General features: G+C 37.6%; 1 protein-coding gene across 3 annotated transcripts in view; it reads left to right on the forward strand.

Annotated features, from left to right (window-relative positions):
• Positions 1 to 1462: 1462 nt before the first annotated feature.
• The window catches only part of SH3RF2 (SH3 domain containing ring finger 2), a 160484-nt gene continuing 136072 nt past the window's right edge, over positions 1463 to 25874 (forward strand). For all 3 annotated transcript variants that reach the window (XR_004232130.1, XM_031953477.1, XM_003756699.3), the window contains exons 1-2: positions 1463 to 1533; positions 3002 to 3527. Coding sequence is in view for 2 of the 3 variants with exons in the window: in XM_031953477.1 (XP_031809337.1) it covers positions 3147 to 3527 (381 nt within the window). In the remaining variant the exon portion in view is untranslated. The remainder of the gene's footprint in view (positions 1534 to 3001; positions 3528 to 25874) is intronic.

The raw sequence follows: 25874 nt of genomic DNA on the forward strand, positions 1-25874 counted from the left end.
TTCCCCAATGTGTTTACATCTATATAGTAGTCTATCAAATTTTGTTGAATTGGGGGTATTTGTGTTATGTGTGTTAAGGATTAGTTATATTTTCCATTAAGACTGAAAATACTCAAAGCTATTTTCTAAAAAATTCATTTGGACAAGAAAGCCTCAGACACTTAACATTTACTAGCTCTGTGACCCTGGGCAAGTCATTTAACTCCAATTACTACACACACACACACACACACACACACACAGAGAGACAAATATTTAAAAAATAATAATAAAATAAATTTATGGAGGAAGGAATAGTAAAAGACAGGAACTTCAAGTGATTTTCTAATGGGTAACAAGCCAAGGCTAGCAATTATTTGGAAGAGGACAGCAGGAGCTTATATGTATAAAAAGGAGATATAGGAATAAAAATGCTTGTAGGGATCTACAAAACTGAGCAGAAAAAATATCTCTCAAATCTGGTCAGCTCTGAAGTAAAGTGGTTAGGACAGGTAGGTATCTCAGTGGATAAAGCACTTGGAATCAGAAAGGCTCATTTTCACAAGTTCAGATTTAGCCTCAGACACTTCCTAGCTGTGTGACTCTATGTAAGTCACTTAACTTTTGGTTAACTATTCGTTACTTTATCTATAAATGGCAAACCATTCTAATAATAAAAAAAAAAAAAGTTCAGCTCAGAAATATTCAGGCAACTGCTATTCTACTCCATATCCCAAATATATTTTCTTTTAGGTAGGTGTTTTTCAGAACACATTGAATAAAGTTTGAAAAACATATCCAAAACCACTCCATTCTGGTTTGTTGTCTATTCCCATGGATTTAGCCTAATGTACTTTCTAAACACTGGAAGAACTAAAATTCTTATGTTGTGAGAGAAAAGCACTGAGCTAGAAGTAAAGACAACAGGGTCTAGTCCCAGTTGTCATTTACAAATAACATTGGACTTTACACATCTTGGACCTTTCATCTGTAAATAAAAGTATTAGGCAAGTTGACTTCTAAGATCTTTTCCTGCAAACGAAATTAGATGATGGGTCAGATCCTAGGAGTGCATTTATGCTATTACAAGTAGGGACTGCGGGAGGTCGGGAGCTGTTCCCAATATACCCTCATAAGTGTACAGAGTTTAAAATAAAGGGAATGATGTTGACTTTCTTCACCTAATCACGACAGAGACATGTTTCAACTTCTTAGGAGAATGGAAAAGGTGAACGTACAAACCACACACGTGCTTTGTCCCGGGGGCTCGTTCTTATTTACGCCCTCTTAATCTTGTTCCCCAATCTCGCCTTTTCCCAGAAAGAAGCCGGGCGGCATAAACAATGGGCTCCGCTGTAGGGAGTGTACTTCCTCCTCCCGAAACCTGCCCAGCGTCTGCAACCCGGCGGCGAAAGCGTTAAGAGAGCTGCATGAGTAAGCCGAGCCATCCAAATGAGTAACATACATAGTTGTTAAAGTTTTCAAGGCGGCTGCTGCTTGGGGAGGACGCGAGACACTTGGGCTGAGCGCGCAGGCTGAGCTCCTTCTGCAAAGGTCAGTGTCGTGAGGCTAGTGGCGGCACTGGCCGGGAACTGACAGCGTGCGGGAACGAGCCAGGGCCTGGCATCTTGGAGGGGAGCGGGGAACCAGTGGGAGTGCTCAGAGCCACGTCTCGGCGTTTAAGGTCTCTCTTATTAATAGGGGGCTGACCACGATCTCTGCTTTGCTTCTTCCCGTAGTTCCTCGGTACACACAAATGCTGAAGACGGGCTAAGTTAGTGCTGCGTGAGAGGCATCGGACTTTTCAGAGGGACTTGGCGCTAGTGAGTTAGTGGGGGGGGGGGGGGGGGGGGGGGGGGGGGGGGGGGGGGGGGGGGGGGGTGTCAATATACCCATCCCGAGGGAGGACAGGATTTCTGAGACTTGGGATTTTGATTTTGGAACTTCTCAAGACATACACACGCATTAAGAACAGACACCTGTGAACTCTGGACTCGGTTTTTGCCAAGTTGTGGCCGCAGTCCAGAATTCATATCTGTTTCAGTTAAAACGCAGAACAGTTGTCAAAGTAGCTAAACAGGCTCAGTTACTTTACATTGTGGGAGGAATATCGCCTTCTGTGGTTCTCTTAGATAATCATGGTAAATAAGCAGAGTGAAGCTTGAAGTGACCAGTTTGCAAGTTGGTAAAACTAATTATTGAAATAGGTTGATAGGTAAAAAAGTTTCCCATGCATTGCTAAGAAATCTAATAAAAGAAACGTATTTGAAAGATGCTAATCTTACTTGGGGGTCGGGAGGAGGGGTTCAGAAGGGCAGACTTGTGGGGGGTCTTAGGGCGCGGAAGTGATGCAAATTGGCAATTCCTCGGTAACTTAGTTTTACAAAAGGTCTTCCCTGATTCTTCGGTTAATAGTGTAGTTTTCTCCAAATTATTTTACATTTATCTATGTGCATGCTTTCCCCTACTCTAGATCAATAGAATGCTATTTGTCCACGGTCACAAAGTGATTTGCTATCCAGGGCAGGACTGCCTGCCTCTAAGGTTGGCCTGCTATCTACTAGAGCAAGCTTCCTCTTATAAATCCAATATAGGCTTGGGGGGTGGGAAATGAGGAAAGAACGTCATAGTAACATATCATTCAAGAGTTTTTGACTCTGGTGAGTTAGAGTTTTCAAAATTGAAATTGAGGCAGGTTTGTACTCCCCAACTTACTGCTACTTCCTTTTGCAGGCAGGAATTAGGAGAGCTACTTCAATATGAATTTTTTCACCTTAGATTTCAGCTTTCCCTCTAAAACTTCTGTTCTTTGTCACCCTGTTGAAAGCTCCGACTCTGATTCCTGCAGTAGACTTGAGAAGCAAAGCTGTACCTGTTACTACTGAATCACAATGACTCACCTCAAACTTGGATTCAGAAACGAAGTACACACTTGCAAATTGCCTTATGAGACACTGCTTCACAATGTAGGTGGGATACATTTCAAAGCAGTCACATTTTTTTGTCTTCTCTTTTTCTCCAGACAGCAAGGTTCTCTGAAATCCAGGACCCAGCTGGTGCTCTCCAGAAGACGGTTCTGACCCGTTCCCCATCCCCCACACTTGTCTCAGGTCACCTTACCATGTGGACTCTGTCCTTTCAGGCCAGGATTGGAGTTTTAAAATAAGATGGATGATTTGGCGTTACTTGATCTTCTGGAGTGTCCTGTGTGTTTTGAAAAGCTCGATGTCACAGCCAAAGTCCTCCCCTGCCAGCACACCTTTTGTAAACCATGTCTACAGAGGATATTCAAAACACGAAAGGAACTGAGGTGTCCAGAATGCAGAACCCTGGTCTTCTGCAGTATTGAAGAGCTTCCAGCCAACTTGCTCTTGGTGCGTCTCCTGGATGGCGTCCGATCAGGTCAGAGCATGGTGAGAGTGGGCTCCTTCAGAAGACCTGGAGTATTAACCTCTCAGGACTCAAGAAGGAAAAGTAGGACAGAACCCAGAAGCTCACAACCTAGTCCATACCGACTGATTCCCAATGTCCAAAACCACATGGATGGGGTAAGAAAGTATCTGTTGATATGCTATACTATCAAAGACTAGGTTGTTCAATACAGATGGCTAGGGAGTACTTGATTTTTAGTCTTCACTGCTCATAAAAATTCTAGCATCAGTGAGCTTGCTTACTATGTATTATTTTGTGATAGATCCAAGTTCAAAGTCAGTGTCAGATACTTATGAGTTATGTAACTCTGGGTAAATCACACAGCTTCTGCCTCAGTTTCCTCATCTTTAAAATAGGGATGATAATAGCATCTAACTCCCAAGATTGTTGTAAAATTAAAATGAAATGATAGTTGTAAAGTATTTTACAAATCTTGAAGTCTTGTGTAAATGCTAAATATTGTTGTTATCATTTTAAGCTTAACTATGCGACTTGGGGAGATCCTAAGTATCTCCAAACTTTTAAAAACAATCTGGGAACTCTTCTTACACATGCTCACTTCTAGGTTATTTGTAAAGATTTCCGGTTTTCCCGGGTTCTGCTCCAGGAAGTAATGGGGATGGATTAGGTTTTTTAAGCAATATTTTTCGATGATGCACTTAAGGAATTAAACCAGTAAGTGGGGAAACATAACAAAAAAGGGAACGGGAACATTTTTAAACTACTTTATTTTCAAGCCCCAGAAAAGTTTCCAGATTCAGATTTATTTCGTTTTTGCCTGAATTTATCTCTTTATCACAGCCATAATATACAATTATGACTATGCTCATTCATAATCTACTAAAAGCTGTCAAGAAACTCAAATCTTAAATATGGGACCGGAAAAGTATGTGGGAGTAGATTTATTGATCTATCTCACCATACTATATGTCTTGAGCTAAGCCCTGAGTTCAAATTTCATCCTCAGACACTAATTAGATATATGACTCTGGGTAAGTCACTTAAGCTTTCTGTCTCAGTGCCCTCATCTATAAAAATGGAATCTGTCTCACGGGATTTTAGTAGGGATGAAATGAGAACATGTAAAACTGTTTATAAACCTTAAAACACTAAGTAAATACTAGTATTATGATGGTTATTACTATTATAACAGATAAGTATTACGTTGGGAATTTATATACTATTCATAAAAGACACATTGGTGGCTGTCATAAAAAACAACTAAAAATATTAATGTTCAACAGAGTTCTGTATATTTAAATATCTTCTTTTGCTTTAAGCACTTTTTCCCCCTCAGCCTGGTGGCATTATCTTAACTTTGTACTGTTCTTGCATATTTCTTGTCTCAGGACATTTTATGCAGGGTTCATCTTTATAAAAAGAAGTGTGCCTTGTGAATTAACAAGAATATTTACAGTTTTACCTCTGAACTCAGCATGCTGGAGTTTCTTCTGATGGAGACCTAGGAATTGTGGCCATATTGATAGCTGATTTACGTGTCCTAATTAGAAAACAAGAATGCAAGGGCAGACTAAGCAGCTGTGAAATAATGAAAGCAAGTGAGTTTTAATAACAGCGGCACAGTCAATCACGACTTGGTGCTTCAGTGGGCAAGATGGGGGAGAGTAGGGAGGTGGTTTTCCTTAGGCAGCTTCTTTCACTGAAATCTGGAGAGCTGAGATTTACCACCCAGTGTTAAGAAGTGTGGGGGCCGGGAAGGGAGGGAGAGGAGGGAAAATGGAGTTCTTCTAAGAACCTAGTTTTGTGCTATTTAACTTCTCTGTGATATCCATTGTGTTAGGCAAATAAGTAAAATGCAAGCAGGAAGAGAGGGAAATAAGTGCAAATTCTTTAGTTGTGGCTTATGTAGATATTTCTGTGTGTAAACACAATACTCCAAATGGCTGCCTGTTTTTCCTTTTCTTCTCCCCAACTGTGTGCAAACAAAGATTAGAACCCATCATTGGGAGTAGGGGGTAGAAAAGAGAAAAGGGGGAAAGGCACTTATTAATCAAGCATTTTTTAATAGAAAAAATTATCTCCCTTAGTTTTATACAAATCAAATATCAAATCTCTAATCAAGTCCTAGTGTTACTATCCCCAGAAGTTTACTTGGCTATCTTTATAGTAGTCTACCATGACTTCTGGGCAGCTAGATGGCTCCTTGGATAGAGCACCAGGACTAGAGTCAGAAAGATCTGAGTTGGAATGTGACCTCAGAAACAAACTAACTGTGTGTGACCCAGGAAAAATCACTTAATTCTGTTTTCCTCAGTTTCCTCATCTGTAAAATAGCAAACTACTCCAGTATCTCCGCCAAGAAAATCCCAAATGGGGGTTGCAAAGAATGAGACTCAAGTAAGCAACAACAAGAATAAACAAATGTTTATTGAATTGAATCAGTGAGAGGGCAGTCTACAATCAGCTGCTTGCTATTGACAAAGAACCTGGTGCCTTTGAAGCTCCACTATTTCTTCTCTTAAAAGATCAAAGATTTAGGGCTCAGAGGTTATCTACCACAATACCTTCAATCTCCAGATGAGGAAAACGAAAGTCTCGAGGTTAAATGACTTGTCCAAATTCATATAGAAGTAACGGATCTTCTTGTCTCCAAGTACAGGACTCTACACTCTCAAGGGACTGAAATATGAACTCATTTATTAGAAGTCAGTATGGGGCTTGGTTTTTCTGCACTTTAGCAATATTTCTGGCATAAATCGTGGTTATTGTGGTTGTTGCTCAGTCGGGTCCAACTCCTGGTGACCCCATTTGGGTCTATCCACTTTATCTAAACTATATCCACTGTGCCACCTAGCTGTCCCAAACATTTGTTAGACACTCATTATGTTCCCAAAACTATGCTGAGCCCTTAGGATATAAAAAGAAGTCAAAGACAGTCTCTGTCCTCAAGGAGCTTACTGTCTGATGGAGGAGACAACATACAACTAAATATGTATAAAGCAAGCTATATTACAGGATAAGTGGGAAATAATTAAAATTGAAATAGAATTAAGAAGAGTTAGGGAAAACTTCCTATAGAAGGTGGGATTTTAGATGAACATTATTTATTATAATCCTGGCATTCTTTAGCTAGGTGCTGTGATGTCAAAAAAAAAAAAAAGTGTTAAAAACTACAGGGCCATAGATTTAGAGCTTTAAGGAACCTTAAAGTTCATTGGATCATAGATCTCTAGAGGTTGAAGGAACCTCAGAGGCCATCTAGTCCAACCTCTCATTTTACAGATGAGGAAACTGAGGTTTAGGAAAGTTAAATTACCTTTTCCAAGGTCACTTAGGATAATGTTCTGGAGTTCCTGCCCTTTACAACTTAGCAGTTCCCTGAAAGTGTGAAGTGGTGGTTGTGGCTAAACCACCACTAACTTCTGTCATAAGAGTGAAACAACTAAACTGAGCCGTCAAGTAGAACCCAGTTTAATAACTGAGATCAACAAAGCTAGTTTACTGTGAGGTAATCCTGCCTCACACAAACCTTTTCCCTCCTGACCCTTCCCACTTAAGCCCCTGGGTAATGATGTCTTAGTTAGAACACTGCTCTCCTCTATTTCTTGATGTTTTACATCTTAACTTCTCAATTGGGGATGTGCACAAACTTGTACCTGGCATTGTGCTCTGCTATCATTCTGCAACTTGTGCCTGCTACCAAAAATAGGCACAGTTTTTATAAGCTTGAAAAATAACAGTGAATCTGTCCCATGATTAAAACAGAAAAATGAGAGTAATGCAGGAGCTAGAACATTGCTCTGGCATGCTGGAGCTGCAAAACTTTATTTCCAATGCAACCGAATTATTAGACACAAATGCTTCAGTTGGCTCAGCGATAAAATGACACTAATACTTACCATCTGCTTTTCTGTAGGATGTTAACAAAGATTATCTCTACTATATTCTTGTGTTTCCTCAGAAGATATGTTACATAAATAGCAAGTATTATTATTATTTTCAACATGCTTTTTGACGATAGCTGTCACTTACTTCCCCGAGTCTCAATTTACCTATCTGTAAAAGGCAAGACAATATAAAAACAGAGAGGTGTTATGAGGCTTGCCTAATTAATGTTTGCAATGACTTAAATGAAAGACACTTACATGATTATTATCATTACTACTATTATTATTGACCATTTATTGGGCACTGCCAGTACACGAAGTATTCTATAAAATTTAGAAGGAGATGTAGTCTTTGCAAGAAAGTGTAAGAAAATCTAATTTGTGCTTTTTTTCTATGGTGAGCCAAGAAAAGAAAAATACTACATCACCCATAGAAGATAAAATATCTATTTTTAAAGGCAGGTTACCATATAGCCAGACAACTCTTTTAAAGTATTCAGTAATAGCCTGGTACTCCTAAAGAATTAATTTACCTACTAATACTCAAGCCCTTTAAATAAGATCATTCATATCTCTGGGTTGACCATTACAAGTATAATATTCTTTCTCTAGCCATCTATTGTTCCAGGATGTATACCAACTATCACACCTCAGATATGAGCTTAAGATAAGAAGGGGATAGCCCCGAGAACCTAAGTGCCCACATTCCACATGCTCCAAGCACTATTGTGTAAAATACAGCTCTGAAAGTTAACTATATATTTTTCTAGAAAATGCCATTGTTTCAGGCTTACTACTGAGGTCATCAAAATAACTGCAGGGTAACCAAACAGCTCCTGTGTCATTTTTATTCTTGATAGAGACATGGCTGAGCTGAAAGCATCTGGAAAGTCAGTAGCCTGGCCTTGTTTCAATTTTGGATATCTCAAACTTATAAGAAAGCCATGGAAACTTTGAAACCTATTTCTTCTGCCTTCTCTGGAACTCACTTTGAAAGACTCCTTGTTTAAGTGAGTGTTAATAAAACAAAACCCATCATAAAACAGTAAGGAGAAGGTTCCTGGAACATATTGATTTCTCTCTCTTTTTTAATTCTAATGATTGTTACAGTGATTCAGATTACTGACTCGTCTTAGCATATACTCAGTACCTAAAAAGCTAAAACCTGTGTCATAATACAGTGGGAAAAGCTCTAAATCCTTATTTTGCCACATAGTACCTGTTACCTTGAATAGGTCACTTGATCTCTTCTAAAATCACAGGCTGGACCTGTAAAATGAGAGACCTGGACTAGATAGCCCCTGAGGTACTTTCTAGCTCTAAATTAAGATCCGGTGACATCTCTGGCTAAAATTAAGGCATGTTATGTTTCTTCTGGCATTATTTGTTCCTAAGAGAAACCTCACTAATTAGTTTCCCCTTCCCAATTTTCCTCTCTGATACAGGCATAAAAGCAGGACTATGTTGTCATGGGAGAAAAAGCATGGAATAGGAGGTATAGTACTGGTCAGGAAGATGTGGATTTAAGTCCTGCCTCCTTCACATACTTACTGTGTGACCATAGACAAGTCATTTTTCAGTGCCCAGTTGCAAATATGCATTGATAGAAGAAGTTACACATGAAATCACAGAGCTAGACCACCACCCTGCTAATCCCCTGCAAAAATAGCTACATCGACCATTTATTATGACAGAATAAAGAAGCTTTATTAATCTTCCCCACCTTTCTCTTCTCCTGACTCATGAACAAATGTGACTTATGTCCTTACACATACAGCATTACCTAACGTGAGTTATCCCTTGCTTCACCATCCTATCTTTGCCGCTCACCATCATGTCTTTGACAGACATTCCTGCTGTGCTTTCTATCTTAAGGGGGGGGAAAACAACTTCCCATATCAAATACAGGGACCATCTGACTTTGTCCTAGAAACAAAACTAGAAGAGAAAATTCTTTCATAGTTTTTTAAACTAATAAAAGGAAAAGGAAAGGTGAAGGATTTCCACTGGGAATTGTAGTTGTTCATAAGCCAGACGGTGGCTGAGCTGGAGCCCTTGACCCTGGATTCGGGCATTTGCTCCCTCTGACTTTGTGATGTAGATTCTTGTTTTTGCTAAGATTGCAAGTGGTCAGTAATTACTCAGAACACCTAAAAAGAAGAGCTTCATGAAATCTGAGCCAGCTGCAACACAGGTGCAAGAGGAAAGAACACATAATTTGACAGAGAATGTCGCATAGGGTGAGAACAGAGGATGAAAAGGTGGAAGATTGAAATGGTTCATTAACTCAGTCAATCACACATGTGCTAAGTTCTGGGGAGACAAAAAAATGCAAAAACAGCCCTTGCCTGCAAGAATCTTACAATCTAATGGGGGAAGCAGCATATGATAACTAGGAACATATAAGATATATAGAGATAAGGGAAGGAACTTAATAGAAGTCTACCAATAGTTTTCCAAAAAACTTTGCTTCAGTAATTTTGTATTTTACCTGAAATTGATACTGTATCTTCCTATCCACACCTAAGCAAACACTTCCTCAATTACATTCCATTATTATTTACTACTACCCGGGGCTAAAAGATAATACAGTACCCTTACAACCATGGATTCCAATGAAATTTAAAACAAAAATATACTGCTTTTTGTTTTTAATCATCAAGACCATAATGCAGATGTATTTTTCTCTTCATAGGTGAATAGGTCAATTAATTGTCTCATCCCTAATCTGTAAACAAAGATACCAGCTAGCTATACAGACTGACACAGAGTAAAGGAAAAAGCTCGATTCCAAGGGCCAGCCTTGGCTCCACCACTGTAAGGGAATAAACACAAGCTTAAGGTTTTCCTCCTTTAGGTATAATTATCTGCCATATGCACCTGATGTGTCACTGGAGGTATTAGCTAACACATTTTTTTTTTTTTTGGTTGTTGCTGTTGTTTTTGCACTTAAGAAAGATTGCTCTGCCCACGTGCCCTTTTATACCATAATGAGCTTATAGAGAGAGGGAAAGTGTTTGCTCAGCTTTTTAATCTTGATGAGCATTCTCATCCACCCTGTTCTGTGGGCCATTGTCTAACTTTGCACTTTGCTGGGAAGTGTGCTAAGTCAATGAAAGGAACCAAAGATTTTAAATAAAAAGCCACATGCATTTTCCTATCCTATTTGTACCTATATATCTGTTTCATGAAATTATGCAATGATAGAGAAACCATTTCATTTACAGAGGAGGAAACTAAGGCACTAAGAGGGAATACAACTTGCCTGGGTCCAATAGCAAATCAGTAACAGAGTGAGGATCTGAAACCAGATTTTCTAATTCTAAGTCAACAAGCCCTTATTTTTCTGTTTATCTATTCATTCATCTATGCATTCATCCCCGTATTTATCTAATTATTTGTTTATTCATCTACATAGACATTTGTTTATTGGCTTCCTTATTTATTCCTAAATTAATTTCTTTTAATTAAAAAGCTTTTGTTTTCCTTATTTTTTCTTAATTTCTTTTAATTAAAATGAATTTGTTTTCTCTCTCTCCTTTTCCTTCTCTCTACTCGAAAAAGAAAAGAAAAACAAAAGTCTTGTAACAAATATGCATAATCAAGGAAAAGAAATTCCTATATTGGCCAACTACAAAAATGTATGTATCATTCTACATCTTGAGTCTATCGTTTTTATGTCTAGAGGAGGATGGCATTCTTCATGGATTCTCTGAGATCATTATTAGTCCTTGAATCAACAGTTATTAAATGTCTACAATGTGCCAAGTCCTATACTAGGGACAGGAGATACAAAGACAAAACAACAACAGCAACAGCAGCAATCCCTACCTTCAAGGAGCTTGCTTTCTATCAGGAGAAACATTATGACATTTATAAGTATACACAAAATAAATAAATTCAAGATAATTTGAAAAGGTAGAACACTAGCAGCTGAGGAGATCAAAAAAAAAGATGATTGATGATTTACATGTAAATGAGTTTTGCATGAATACACATGTATTGGTTTGCTTGCTTTCCCAGTGAGGGAAGAAGGGAAAGAACTTGGAACTCAATTTTTTTTTTAAATTTTCCCCAGTTACATGTAAAAACAACATTTTTGAGGGATTATACATGCACATTCATTTTTTGAAACATATTTCCTTATGAATTATGTTGGGAGAGAAAAATCAGAACAAAAGGGAAAATCCATGAGAGAAAAAAAGTGAAAAAAACATATGTTGATTTACATTCAGTCTCCATAGTTCTCTCTGGATGTAGATGGCATTTTCCAACCAAAGTTTATTTGGGATTGCCTTGGAACACTGAATCACTGAAACAAATCAAGTCTGTCATGGTTGGTCTTTACACAATCTTGCTGTTGCTGTACACAATGTTTCCTGATTCTACTTGTTTTGCTCAACATCGGTTCATATAAATCTTTCCAGGCCTTTCTAAAATCAGCCTTTTCATCATTTTTATAGAGCAATAATTTTCCCTTACTGTCATATATCATAATATATTCATATACCCAGCTAGTCATTTTCCAATTTTTTGCCATCACAAAAAGAGCTGCTACCAGTATTTTTGCACATGTGAGTCCTTTTCCCTACTTGATGATTTTCTTAGGATACAGACCCAGTAATATTCAATTTTATAACCCTTTGGGCATTTAAACTCAAAATTTGAAGAAGAAGAAGAACAAGAACAAGAAGAAGAAGAAGAAGAAGAACAAGAAGAAGAAGAAGAATACTTAAATTGTTTTTACATGTAATTGGGGAGGGGGGAATTAAATATTAAAGTTTTTAAAAGGTGCTACAGAGACTGCTGACTAACAAACTGAGTCAAGCATAATACTCATGTATCAAGCAGAGCTCCAGGCAAACTCCTGGTATGCAAAGGACACATCATCATCATCATCATTATTACTATTTTATCTCCTTTGTAATCTTAACAAAATTGATGTCTATACCATATAGTTGTGAGGAGCAATTACCTAATCAGAAGCACAGCATTCAATGCACTTTAAAAAATTACACAGTGAGGAAAATGAGAACCTTGCTTAAAGTTTAATAGTGGTGACAAGACTAACTAAACAACGTGAATATGGATATACGTTCTGTTGTAAACATGCCAACATGTTTGGATACACAAGTGAATGTCCGTACATGGGCCTAAAATTTTGGGTAGTGGATTAGGGTAACAAGAACCAAGTTCTAGTTGAATGGAGAGAGTATTTTGGAGGAAGTGTATGCTATAGATAAAAAGGAAGTGTTTTGAAAAAGGAAAGCATCTACTACTAGAGGCATTAAAAGAAAAAATGATGGGTATTATCGGGGGTAATAATAATAATGATAATAATTCCCTTTTGTGGGGAATAAGAAATGAATGGATATGAATCAGAATCTAGATATGAATCACAAGATGGAGGGCTGCTAGTGTAGGAGGAAGCTTGGTATGATAGATAAGGTATCAGGAAGACTTGAATTTAAATCAGATACTTGCTAGTTGTATGATTTGTTGTCATTTAATCTTTCTGGAACTCAGTTTCTTTATCTGAGTATTATTATTATACTCACAAGATTATAAAGATAAAATGAGGTGTTATATATGAATTATTTTTGCAAACTCTAGAGCATTATAAAAATTTTAGCTTCAGTTTAGTGGTTCAGTTTCCTCTTCTGCAAAATTAGTTTGAACTCAGTGGCCTCTAAGGTACCTTTCTGATCAAAATCTAATATTGTTGTTGTAACTTGGTTGTCTCACCTAATGAGCCCTTCAGCAACAACAGAAGCTCCATTCTCTAGGTCCACATCATCAGATGTGCACATCAGCCATGTCTACACTTGTGGAATGAATTGAACTCAGCCAAACAAGGTATCTTGGGTCCAGGTAGATGGTCCAACTTGCAAGGTAATTGAGCCATCTTTTACTTCACTGGAGCTGACAGATGTAGCTTTTCATTACCATGAAAATCACCAAGTTACCTGATAGTCCCTTGGGTTGTCAGGGGAGAAGGAAGAGAGAAAGGAAGCCAAAGTCAGTGTTCATTTGTTAAGGTCTTGTAGCCTGTATCTCGGTGATATGCACCAGGTTCGTATTCCAGATCAGCTCCCAACTTGCCATCTTGGTATATCTCATATGAATCCCCAGTAGATCATGTTAAAGCCAGCAGATAGATAATGTGTTAACAACTAAAAATATGTTCCATTTTTTGGAGATCCCAGGAGGAACAGGATTATTTTGTTTTCCTGGGTTTGAATTTTAGCTTTGTTCATCCAAATCCCTGGTACTCATCTTACCTCAGTTTCCATTCAAAACCATGGCAAACTTTGGATTCACATGCTTGCCTCAAATAATGGAATAATTTCTCATGTGTAAATATATTTCTCATGAGTCATGTCATTAAACATCTATGTGGGTAATGAGTGACATGCTGTGATCATCGTAAATCCATTTAGTGACATTGAAATATTCTTATCATAAATCAACATATTAAATGGTTCTGGGGGTGGTGAACATCACTCTCAAAAGAATTTTGTGGGCCAAGTTCAAACTATTTAGCTTATGAATTGTTAGTCCAAAGAAGAGATGAAATGAAGGATGGCTACCTGTGCAATTAACTGACAATTCAGGCATTCAGTTACTGTCAGTCAAAATAAGAAAAAAGTTACAAAGAATGGAGTCCTTTATCTTAAAAGCTTACATTCAAGTTAGAAACTGAATCTAATATAACTCTAATATAATATAAAAATATAAATAATATAAAAAGACTGTAGAATTCCAAGTAGTTTAGTATCCCTGTTCCTCTCATTTAATAGCAACTTAAAACAAACATGGTTTCAAAAAGTATTTTAGATGAGAATGAATTCTTCATCTCTTTGGAGTTTTATTTATTGTTTTATTTTTGTCTGGATGTACATCAGTGTAAGGATAGTCTTCAGTGAATATGCTTCCTCAATGTAGATTTGCAGCTGCTCTCCAACATGTAATTTTAGAAAGAAGCAGGACTTCTTAATCTTTTTCCACTCATGACACCTTTTTGCCTGAGAAATTTCATAACCCCAGATGTATAGGTATACAAAATAGATATACAAATCAAACATTTACTGATAATAAGTCACACTTTTGTGACCCCCACATTCAGTTATGAGACCGTATATGGGGTCATAACCCACAATTTAAGAAGCTGGGGCCTAGGGTAATAAGAAGCTAAGTGGCTTGTTTAGGTTCACCCAGGCACTATGTGTCAGATGGGGGGCTTAAATCCAAGTTTTTATGATTCTAAGACCATCTCTGTATCCATAACTTAAATTGCCTCTCCTGTGAATGGTTAAAATTTTATATTCCAGCCATCCTCTTCCCTTCACTTTAAGTGAAAAGAATTTCTAAATGTCAGTTTTCCCTCCCCCGTCAACATACTTGAGTCTCCACTATTTAAAGAATTATGCTTGAATTTCTCCAAGCAGGTTTCCATTATAAAATAGTTTAGCAAATAGGATTTAAGAAATATCAATCACAGTAAATAATCAAATAATGAGCTATATTAGATTGTAAGTAATGACAACACTGAGAGCATGCCTTTGGGATTGTGTTCGCACAGGGTCACTCCACCATCCATATTCTCTCTTCCAATTACTCTAGCAGTACGAAAGGAGTTTGAGAGTTAGTACTTTGGGATAAGGGATGCAGTTTTAGAGAACAATTTTTTCCATGCAAAACTATGTCTAAGTTTTCATTAGCACTAGCTATTTGAAACCACTTAGTTTAATAGAACTGAATAAAACACATATTATATAATACATAGTAATATATAACACATAGTAGTATAGGATAGGTAGAAATTCATTCATACATACAACAAGCATGTATTATGTGTCACTTGTGTGTAATATATTATCCTAGGTTCTGGAAAAAGTACAAAGTGAATAAACCCACATCTTGCCCCTAATGAATTGACATTCTACTTAAGGAAATTTATATACAGATGACTATAATGCAAATTAGAAAGAGGAGGGCCATGAGATATATCAAATAAAGGAAACACCAGTTCCAGTTGGGTAATTCAGGGAACATTATCTAGATGAAACTACATTTTAGCTGGGCCTGGAAGCAAAAGGAGGATGTCAATAGACTGAGAGTTACTGGATATTGGTGATAGTGAAGGAATGAGGAGAAAGTATTTCAGGTTTAGAGAATAACATGAATAAAAGCACAAATGAGGAGAGTTCTATATACATTTGGAGGATGGCAAGTAGTCCAGTTTGGTTGGAATGTAGAATGTGATGAAGGAACAGTGTGAGATAATGCTAAAGGAATTTGGTGCCCAATCATGAAAAGAACCATGACTTCAAGTCTAAGGAGTGTGATCTTAGAAGAATGGATGTGTAACAAAGTTTAGCATTCCACTGTTTGTTGAGCTTTCTTTATTCTTTTGTTTGACATAGCTAAATATTTTCCAGAGGATCTGGTTCCTAACTTTTGTTCATTTCATTACTAAAAGCCTATGAACTAACTGGCAAAAGTGTCTCCTTCCTCAAATTCTTCAGGGGAATCTTGTCTACAACTCACCCAACTCATTTTACCATACTTATTTTTTGTCTCATCCCCCAATTAAATGGTAAGCTCCTCAAAAGCAAAGATTATACTATTTTACATCTTTGTGTCCCCGATACCTGGTACAGTGCCTTGCACTAGTAGGCACTTCATAAATATTAGTCTAACTGAATTCGAATATGCTGGGGGGAAATGAGGCATTTATAAGTGTTCAGTCCTAGTCTTTCAGCAGCTATTATTGTCTTAGAGCTGCATGGATTCTGGTTTTTGAAAAAAGAAAGATGTGTTTACCCATTTTATCATCATCATCATCATTTAGATTTACAGTGTTTTAATGAGTCAATCAATCAACAAGCATATAATAAGTGCTTCCAATGATTACTTTGTGTCCAAAAAAGACAAATACACAGTAGATCCTGACTTCAAGGAGGTCACACAGGGACAACAGCTTGCAAATAATTATGCCAACAAAATACATACAAAATAAATGAAAAGTACTAAAAGGGAAGGAAGGACTGGAAATTTAGGGTCTCTTGAAGAATATGGATTTGAGATGAATCTTGAAAGAAGCCAGAGAAGTCAGAAGCTGGAGATGAAAGAGAGGGAGAATTCCAGGAATGAGAAGAGCCAATGAAAAGGTATCAAGTCTAGAAACTGAGTAGGAGAACTAGCCAGAGGGCCATATCACTGAATCATAGACTTTATATAGGGGAATAAAGTTATAAGACTAGTGAGGTAAGAAGGGAAAAAATTGTGAAAGACTTTAAAAAGTCAAGCAGAGAATTTAATATTTGTTACTTAAGGTAATAGAAAGACATTAATTTTTTTTTCATAGAAGGGAGGGAATATGACAAGGTCAAATATTCACTATAGGAAAACCACTTTGGCAGCTGAATGGAAGATGGATTGGAGTGGGGAGTGGCTTGAGGCAGCAAAAGGCTATTTCAATAGTACAAGCATGATATAATAAAGGCCTGCATTAGGGCGGTGGTTGTGTTAGTCTAGGACTAACGAAGGAAATATGTATGAAAAATGTTTTGAAGGTAAAAACAAGAAGACTTGACAAGAAATTGGATAAGTGAAGTGTGTATGAGTAAAAGGTTAAGGATGACATTTAATTTGTGAGTCTGAGTGACAAGGTACCCTTAACAACAATAATCAAATTAAGAAGAAAGCAGAGCTTTGTGAGAAAAATAATAGGTTCTCTTCTGGACATGTTGAATTTGAGAAATCCATTGAACATCCAAATATCTAGTTAGTGACACAAGAATGGAGGTCAGGAGAAAGATGAAATAGGTCTGAGAATCAGTTGCATAAAGATAAAGCTATAACCTCATCCAGTGAGATATATATAGAGAGAAGATGGCTCATGATAGAGTTTTGAGGGACATTCACAGTTCGTAGGTACGACCCAGATGAAGACCAGAAAATAGGACTGAAGAGTAGTCAAAAAGGTAAGAAGAGAACCAGCAGTGTCCCAAAAACCTGGAGAGGAGAAAGAAATAAGGAAAAGATGAGGATATATTGTGTCAAAAACTGCAGAGAGAGCCAACAAGATGAGGATTGGGGAAGGGGAAAGTATTAATTTTGATAATTACAAAATCATGCCAAATTATCAGATTGGAAGCCTGCTTCCAACTGCAGAGTTAAGAAAAGAGTGTGAGAGAAGAGGATATAGAGACACGGTAGGTGATTTTCTTGAGGAATTTAGCTATGATCAGATGTGGTAAAGGTTTTTTTTTTAAGAAAATCAGAGACAGGGACATGTTTGTAAGCAGCATAGAAGCAGCCAGTATTCAGGGAGAGAATGAAATTATAAAAAGTAGAAATGGTAAAGGGGGCAAGCTGCTGGGGAAGACAGGTATACATAAAGGGATCTGTCATAGCAAGAAGGGCTTCATGTGAGACAAGGATACAGGAGGTGATAGGAAGAGAAGATGTCCTAGTGATGTGAAATGAGGAGAGAAAAGAGGGTTCCAAGTGAATCGCCTCAGGTTTTCAGTCAAGTATGAGAAAAGATTCTTGACTGAAATGGTGGAGGAAGACTTGAGGAAAGATGAAAAGGTTTAGAATAGCTTCTGTGGTGATTTGGATTTGGGGGTTCAAAAGGTTTTCCTTTATTACAACGAGTGTCCAATTGATATTATGTTAGCATACCAATGAACCCTGTCAGAATGATTTCCTGATTTTCTTAGCTCTTTTTATTAGGAGCAAAAGCAATAGATTGGGATTAATATAAGGTTGGCAAGACATGATCAGTAATGAGATAAGGAAGTGAGGGATATGTATCTAGAGATAATGTAGTGTTGAACTAGTTCATCAAAGGATCAAGATAGGAAAGAAGAAGAATGTAGTCAGTGCAGGGGGGTTGGTCTGGGAAAGAACAGAAGGGTGGAAGGATTGGAGGTCACATTGGGAAAGAACAGGTTTGAGATTATAAGGGAGAGGGACAGATGAAATAATTAGAGATTATAATCAGATAAAAGAATTTGGATTTCATGGACATGGAAGTAGAATACTTGTGAGTGATGGCAAGATTAAAGGTATGACTGTGTGGTAGCTGAGTTAGAGTGGAGAGAAAAGTCATAAAAATTGAGTAGATTGAAGAACTAAGAAATAAGGATATTTGGAGGAGTATCAGTATGTATGTTGATGCTTCCTAGTACATGTACAGGGGTTTGGGTAAAAAGATTATGAGTCTGACATTGAACTCCTTGAGAAAGAGAAAGGTCCTGGGATGGGGGTAGGAAGGTTGGTAGATAACAGCTACCAGAATCTTGATTGATCACTTTTGATTGAGTGATGTTTGAATTGAATAAACCTTAGTAAAGGAAGAAGTTACTCAGTGAAAATGGTAGGAGGAAAGGCTACAAGTGGCAAAGGAGAACAGAAAGTATTTCTGCTCTTCTACCATGATCAGTCGAGCAAAAATACAGTGTAGATGAGGGCTGCCATGTTATCAATAAAGAGCCAGTTTTCAGTGAGAACTAGGAGGTAGAGGGTTCACTTTGGAGCTAGACTATGAAGGATTGAAATATGAGTTGAGAGGATCAGAAATAAGGGCAGTGAGCATAGTTTTTGTCTTGGAATTTGGCTGTATACAGTAAGAGAACTGTGGGGCAATGAATTGAGGGGAATTTTTTTCTGTTATATTTTTTTAAGAATGGGAAGAATTGAGTATATTTGTGGGCAAAAATGGAAGGACTCTGGAGACAGGGAGATATTCAAGATTCTAGGGGAAGAAAAATATTGCAGTAGAAATATTCTAGTGGACATAGAAAGGGATGGGATGGAATATATAGGTGGATGGGATAATCTTGTCATGAAGAGCTACCTCATCATCAACTGCTGGAGAGAAGGAGGAAAGAATGGACAATTATGTAAATGGATTTGAGGTGTCAGATAGGGGAGATGAGGAAACTCATGATGAATGGCCTTTTATTTTATCAGTAAAATACAAAGTGGTTTCCTCAGCTGAAAGGGGAGAGAGAAATAGTATGGAAAGCTTAAGGAGAAATGAAGTTTGGAACAGTAAAGAGAGAAAGCTACCAAATTTATAACATTAAATGCCAAACTCCTCCCTGAGATGTTGACAAGAAAGCCTTGGGGTGGGAGAAAATAAGGTAAATGTCTGAGTGTTTGAGGCAAACAACTGAAACTAGAATTGCCAAATATTATTTGGCAATAACTTCTTATTTTTCTTTTCTGTGTCAGGCTTTAACTACCATCATTAATGTGACAAAAATAAGAACTATCCATGTCACTAGGAGATATTTCTCAAACCATCCTTTCCTTCATCTTGTCTAAAGAAATGGTCATATTCTTCACCACAGTCTCATAAAAAATAATGGTGATGATAATGTCTACTGGTATTTATAACATTTAACAGTTGCATAGCACCTTCATGTACATTATTAATAATAACAGGGCACATTTATATGGTGTTTTAGGGCTTTCAAAACACATTTATTTTATTTGCTCTTCACAATAACCCATTTTACAGAAGAGGTAATGAAGGTTCAGAGAGGTTAAGGTACTTACCCAAGGTCACACAGCCAGTAAGTATCTGAGATCATGTTTTCACCCATTTTTCTGATTCCATGGTTAGTGTCTCTACTATATATTTTATATACATACACATATATATATATATATATATATATATATATATATATATATGTGGATTTGAGTGAAGGCTGGGCAAGATCACCTGTCTCACTTTCCTGCCCTGGATGAAATGGGAGATTTTGGCTTTTTTAAGCTAAGATTTTCCACAAATCTCAATTTGACTGAGGCCATTCAGTGATTAAGGCTGGGTAGCAATTGAGGCAAAGAATCTCCTCTTTTACCTAGTCCAAAAAAATCTAAATTAATTAATGAATTTGGAAAGGGAAGACCCTCAGATTTGTTGCTAAAGCAGAAATGACTGCTACTTACATTCAAACTCAGTCAATCAGGATCCAAATAATGAGCAAATGGGGCTTGGCCTGGGACATATTAGTGGCCAGTGAGAATTAGGTTTTGGTTTAAGGTCTGCTTTTTAAGAAAGAAATCTAGGCAGTAAACCCCAAGAAAGAAAAAGGGGAGGGGACTTTTAAGAGCTTTTGTCATGGCATCACCTCCCTGATGGTCATGGTCCTCTTCCAAAAAGAAAGGCAAACAAAAGTCTCTGTGAGTAGGGCTGGCCCACAATCTGGAACTAGTCAGTTGGAAAACCCTTTCCCTCTTCCCTCCCTCCCTCCCTTCCTTCCTTCCTTCTTTCCTTCCTTCTCCCTTCTCTCCCTTCCCTCCTTCCTTCCTTCCTTCCTTCCTCCCTCTCTCCCTTCCCTCCTTCCTCCCTCTCTCCCTTCCCTGCTTCTCTTCTTCTTTCTTTCCTTCTTTCCTTCTTTTCTTCCTTCTTCCCTTCCCTCCTTTCTTCCTTTCTTCCTTCCTTCCTTCTTTCCTCCCTTCTCTCCTTCCTTTCTTCCTTCTTCCCTTTCCTTCCTTCCTTCTTCTCTTTCCTCCTTCCTTCCTTCCTTCCTTTCTTCCTTCCTTCTTTCCTCCCCTTCTCTCTTTCCCTTTCCTCTTTCTATCCACACAGAGTATCAGACCTTTACCTATACAGTCTGTAAGTAGCATATATATATATGTGTGTGTGTGTGTGTGTGTGTGTGTGTGTGTGCGTGCACCCATAATAATAACTGATCCTTATATAATGCTGAGATATTTGTAAAGCACTTTACACATATTATCTTATTTACATATATTATCTTATTTGATTCTCACAAAACAACCCCGTGAAACACTATAGTACAGGCACCAAAACCCACAACATAAGGAAACTGAGTCTAAGTGACTAGTTCCTCTCCACACAGGTAATGTCAGGAAAGGGATTTGAACCCGGCTCCTCTTGACTCCCAACGCTATCAGTTCTCACAGAGATGCTGGGAGTAGGTTAATTAGGTATTATTCTCCCCATTTTACAGCTGAAAAAACTAAGAATCAGAGTAATTCAGTGACTCTCACAAAGCCACTGAGTGGTAGAACCACGGCTGCAGTTTAGATCTGCTGAATCCAGGTCCTCCTAAAACATTGCAGAGCCCTCCATAGCCTCATCTAGCCACAAAAGAGAAGAGAAACCCAACCGCAGTGTAGCAGCCATTTTCTCTGCAGACCTGCAGTAGCACATCCTTTCAGGTCTTTGCCTTTTTCCCCCCATAGAAAAGGGTGTTTCTGCCTTGCGGCCAATAGTGCTAGAAACAGCACGTAGGTGCTTGCTGTGGATTTAAAGTTAATTAGCAGGAAAAAAAAATTAAAAAGAAGCCAAACCAGAAAGGCACCAGATAGAGAGAAGGAAGCAAAAGGACTGCCTCCTGAAGTCTTCTGATCCGGTTGCCCTGGTTTTGCAAAATTAAGGGTGATATTACTGAACACATAAAAAGTATTTTAATTTGTTGCCAAGGCAATGAGGCAGAATCACAAAGCAAGAGGCAGGAATAGAATACTGCAGAGCTATGTTCAAGAAGGGTGTTTGTTGAAGATATTATATTAGTGAGCTATCCTGATGAGAGGAAAGACAGGGGTAAATCTCCTTTTTGGTACTTTCTAATAAAAATGGATGGAGATGTTGAAAATGGAGCCTGTCCCTCAGAGCTCACCCAAGGAGCTAGGGAATAATATTTCAGAGAAGGAGAAGACAAAATTATCAAACTTCTCCTAAAACAGCTAATCTACAATGTCAGTGACAAATCCAAATGGATGGACTCTGTGATTATCATTGGCAGACCATGTCAATATTCCCTTCCTCTGGGGTGCCTATAAAAATGAACTGAAATACAGAAGACTACATTTTGACAGAGAGAATTCTGATTCATTGCCTCAATTTTAAACTCTTCTATTTTTTCCTTCCCTTCCTTTTTCATTAGAAAATAAAGTAATTTGCAATTAAAAATATTTATTTCTTTTGCTTTTTTGGATTTTTTGGACACTAGAATTCTTCTTCCTTCTTGAAGGGACAGATGAAGGGAGTGAGGGAGTAAAGCCCAGGAAGGCACCACTTGTACCAAAAAAGGAATATTATCAGGAGTTATAAGAAGTCAAGATCTAGGACCATCCTGCTAAATTAGAATTTAATACAGACCTCTTTGTTCCTTTATTGTAATGTTGCCCAATGAAAATCAGAACAGAAAAGAATTATGATTTACTTTTAGAATCTGATTTCTGGAGAGCCTGCAAAGTCTACACTGAGGTGGGGGAGAACCAGATTCTGACCATGCTTAAAATGCTCTCCTACCTCTGCCTCTTGAAACCTCTTGCCTCCTTCAAGATTTAGCTCAAAGGCTACTTCACTCAAGAGTTCTTTCCCCATTCCTCAAGTTATCAGTGTCTCTCACCTCTAAATCACCATATATTTATTTTGTACATACCCTGTATGCCTTTATCAGCAAAAGTGTTTAATCATCTGTCCAAATGAGCACAGTCTGACTTGTTTTTGTATATGTATCCTGGTGCCTGGTGCAGTGTCTAATGCATGGCAAGTGTTTAATAAATACTTGTTAATTTGACAGATCTTAGATTTGATCTCATTTTATCTACAAGCCAACTTTCTAATATCAAAAAGGCCCAGCTTTCACTTTAACACTCACTTATTTAGCACCCACTGCTTTAAAGCCTTGCAATTGGCTTTGTGAGAAATTACAAACCTTAAAAGAGATAAGAGTCCCCCTATGTAGGTTATAATCTAGTAGGGAAATGGCAATTTTAAAAAATGATTGAATTTGAAAATAATTACATAAGTGCATTTAGGAGCTGTTAATGTTTGGTTTCAGTTGGGTTTTTTTTGTTTGTTTGTTTTGTTTTTTGTTTTTGCAAGACCTAGTAGAGAAGAGATCATTTATCCATTAGAGGAATCAGGCAGATCTTCCTTGAGGAGGTAGTTTGGGGGTTTTAAAGGACGGGTAAGGATTCAGCAGATAGAAAAACAAGAGGAAGGTCTTGCATATTCAACAGTATAAAAAAGGGAGGGAAATGGGGAAATATAGAGTGGGGGATGTATAGGGAATTAGTTCTTTTTTATTATACTATGAGATCAGAAAGGTAGGGTAGCAACAGACTGCAGAACACCTGGATGACAGGCTAAGGAGTCTGATGCTTATTTAATAACCAAAAAGGAAACATTGAAGGATTTGAATGAAATTATGACAACATAATCAGATCTATGCATAGAGAATATTAGTTTGGCTACATTATGAATGTTGAATTGGAAGAGGACCGAGAAGAGGTCTGATTGATTCCTATTAGGAAGCTACTACAGTAGCACATGTAAACTACTGTACTGCAGCTTACCTGACTAGAAGGAAAAGAGTGTTCTGCTCTGAGTCAGAAGATCCAGGTATGAATTCTGGTTCTGACATTTAGTAGCTATTTAATCTAGTGCAAGTCATTTAATTTTTGTCTCAATTTCTTTATCTATAAAATGGAGGTAATATTTGCTGTACTTTCCTCCCAGTGTTGTTGTGATTCTCCAATAATGTAACCTATGTAAGCTGTTTTATAAATTGTAAAACCCCCTTTATATATAAACGTAGTGGAGTTGCTGCAGTGGGACTAGAAAGGAGTGAGAATATTCTGGGATATTCCAGAAGATGGCATCAACAGGACTTGGCAAGTGGTTGAGAGGAGAGACAGAGAGACACAGATAAAGACAGACAGCACACAGAGAAAGAGACAGACAGATGGAGAAGGAGGGAGGAGAGAAACAGACAGACAGAGAGAGAGAGAGAGAGAGAGAGAGAGAGAGAGACAGAGAGACAGAGAGACAGACAGAGAGACAGACAGAGAGACAGACAGAGAAACAGTTTTTAACTTGAGAGATGGGGAAATTGATTGAGTCATAAAGTCAGAATTAATCTATTCCTCAATGATTCCTTACCTCTACCAAATAAGAACAGGATGAAAAAAGAGGGAAACAACTATAGTAGTAAAATCTACTATACAGACTATGTAGGCTATATATAACATCAGATATATAAAACTCTTTAAATTGGGGGTTATAATATCAAGTTAATTTATGGATTTTTCCTAGCTTATATGCCTAACGTTATCTAAATTCTTTAGATATAGTTAGTATCTAATCACACTTCCTGTTTACCTATTCAGATATTCTTGTAATGAAATATAGTTACATATCTAACTGTCATAAGGTAATTTTTAAGATTTTATAAATTTTTTAAATGATTTCATATCTCTGGGAGCAAATAACTCCTCCATAAACAGTGACATTTGCAACATTTCATATATCTAATACAGGGTGTCCCAGAAGCCTTAATGCAGTGTTAAGTTATTAAAGGTTAAACTACAATAAGACTTTGGGGACACCCTATACTAAGCTTTCAGTTCTTTATAGGGAGTCTGAAAAATGTACCCCAGTGTAAAAGTACTTAAACTAACATTCTTATCAAAAAGGGGAGGGAAATTCAAAGAAACAAATATCTTTTTTAAGAAAAAAAAATCTTTAACAAATAAATTTAGAACTAAATCATTTGGTTATTGATTTTATTTTATTATTCTTTCTCCTTTAAAATACATTTATATATCAGAAAAAATCATCATGAAAGAGTGGAAAGTATTCCCTAGTTATGGAATCAAATGACTTGGATCCAAAACCTCTGCCACTTGCTACTTGTATGATACTAGGCAAACTCTTAAACTTCCTTAGCTGTATTTCCCATATCTGTAAAAGGAAGGGCTACTCTAAGCATGGATATTAAGGGTCCTCACAGCTCTAAACTCACGATCATGTTGTACTCGAGCATTTCTTTCCAAATGATGAGCTAGTTTTCCTCTGCTTATATATCATATAATAACATACGATATCGCTGGTAGCAGTAGTGCTCCCTTTGTTGCCCTAACTCAGTGGAAGAATTCATGTTCACACAGACATATTTGCCTTTCCCATGTGCTTTTTTCTGTAGGTTAGCAAGACACAAAGGAAGACTCATAGTAATTGGAACAGAGTAGGGATGTGCAGATTTAATAGAGCAGTAGCTGGGTGGAGCCAGGACTTGAGTTCAAATCCAGCTTCAGACACTTGATACTTACTGTGTGACTATGGGCAAGTCACTTAACCCTGATTTCCTTACCCAAAAAGGGGCAGGGGGAAGTACTGGGTCTGAAGTGTGCAAGATGCAAATTCAAATTCCACTTCATATATTTATGAGCTATGATCCCACAGAAGTCACTTAATTTTCTTTGCTTCATTTTTCTCATCTGGAAAACTTGCTGAAGAAAGAAATGGCAACCAATCTAGTATCTTTGCTAAGAAAACCCCAAATGGTGTCACAAAGAATTGGATGTGACTGAAGTGACTCAACAACAAAAATGAGAACAATGGTAGCACCTACCTTGCAAAGTTGTTGTGAGAACCAAAGGAAATAATATTTGTAAAATATTTAACACACTACATCACCTATCATAGATGCCATATAATTACTTATTCCCTTCCCTTGCCCCTTCTTTTTTTATCTTCAATATTATTCAGTTTCCACATCCTGATATTTTTGGAGTCACTCACTTCCATCAGAGCTGGTAAAATCTTTGATT

Source organism: Sarcophilus harrisii, chromosome 2, assembly GCF_902635505.1.
Source record: "Sarcophilus harrisii chromosome 2, mSarHar1.11, whole genome shotgun sequence".
Taxonomy (NCBI): domain Eukaryota; kingdom Metazoa; phylum Chordata; class Mammalia; order Dasyuromorphia; family Dasyuridae; genus Sarcophilus; species Sarcophilus harrisii.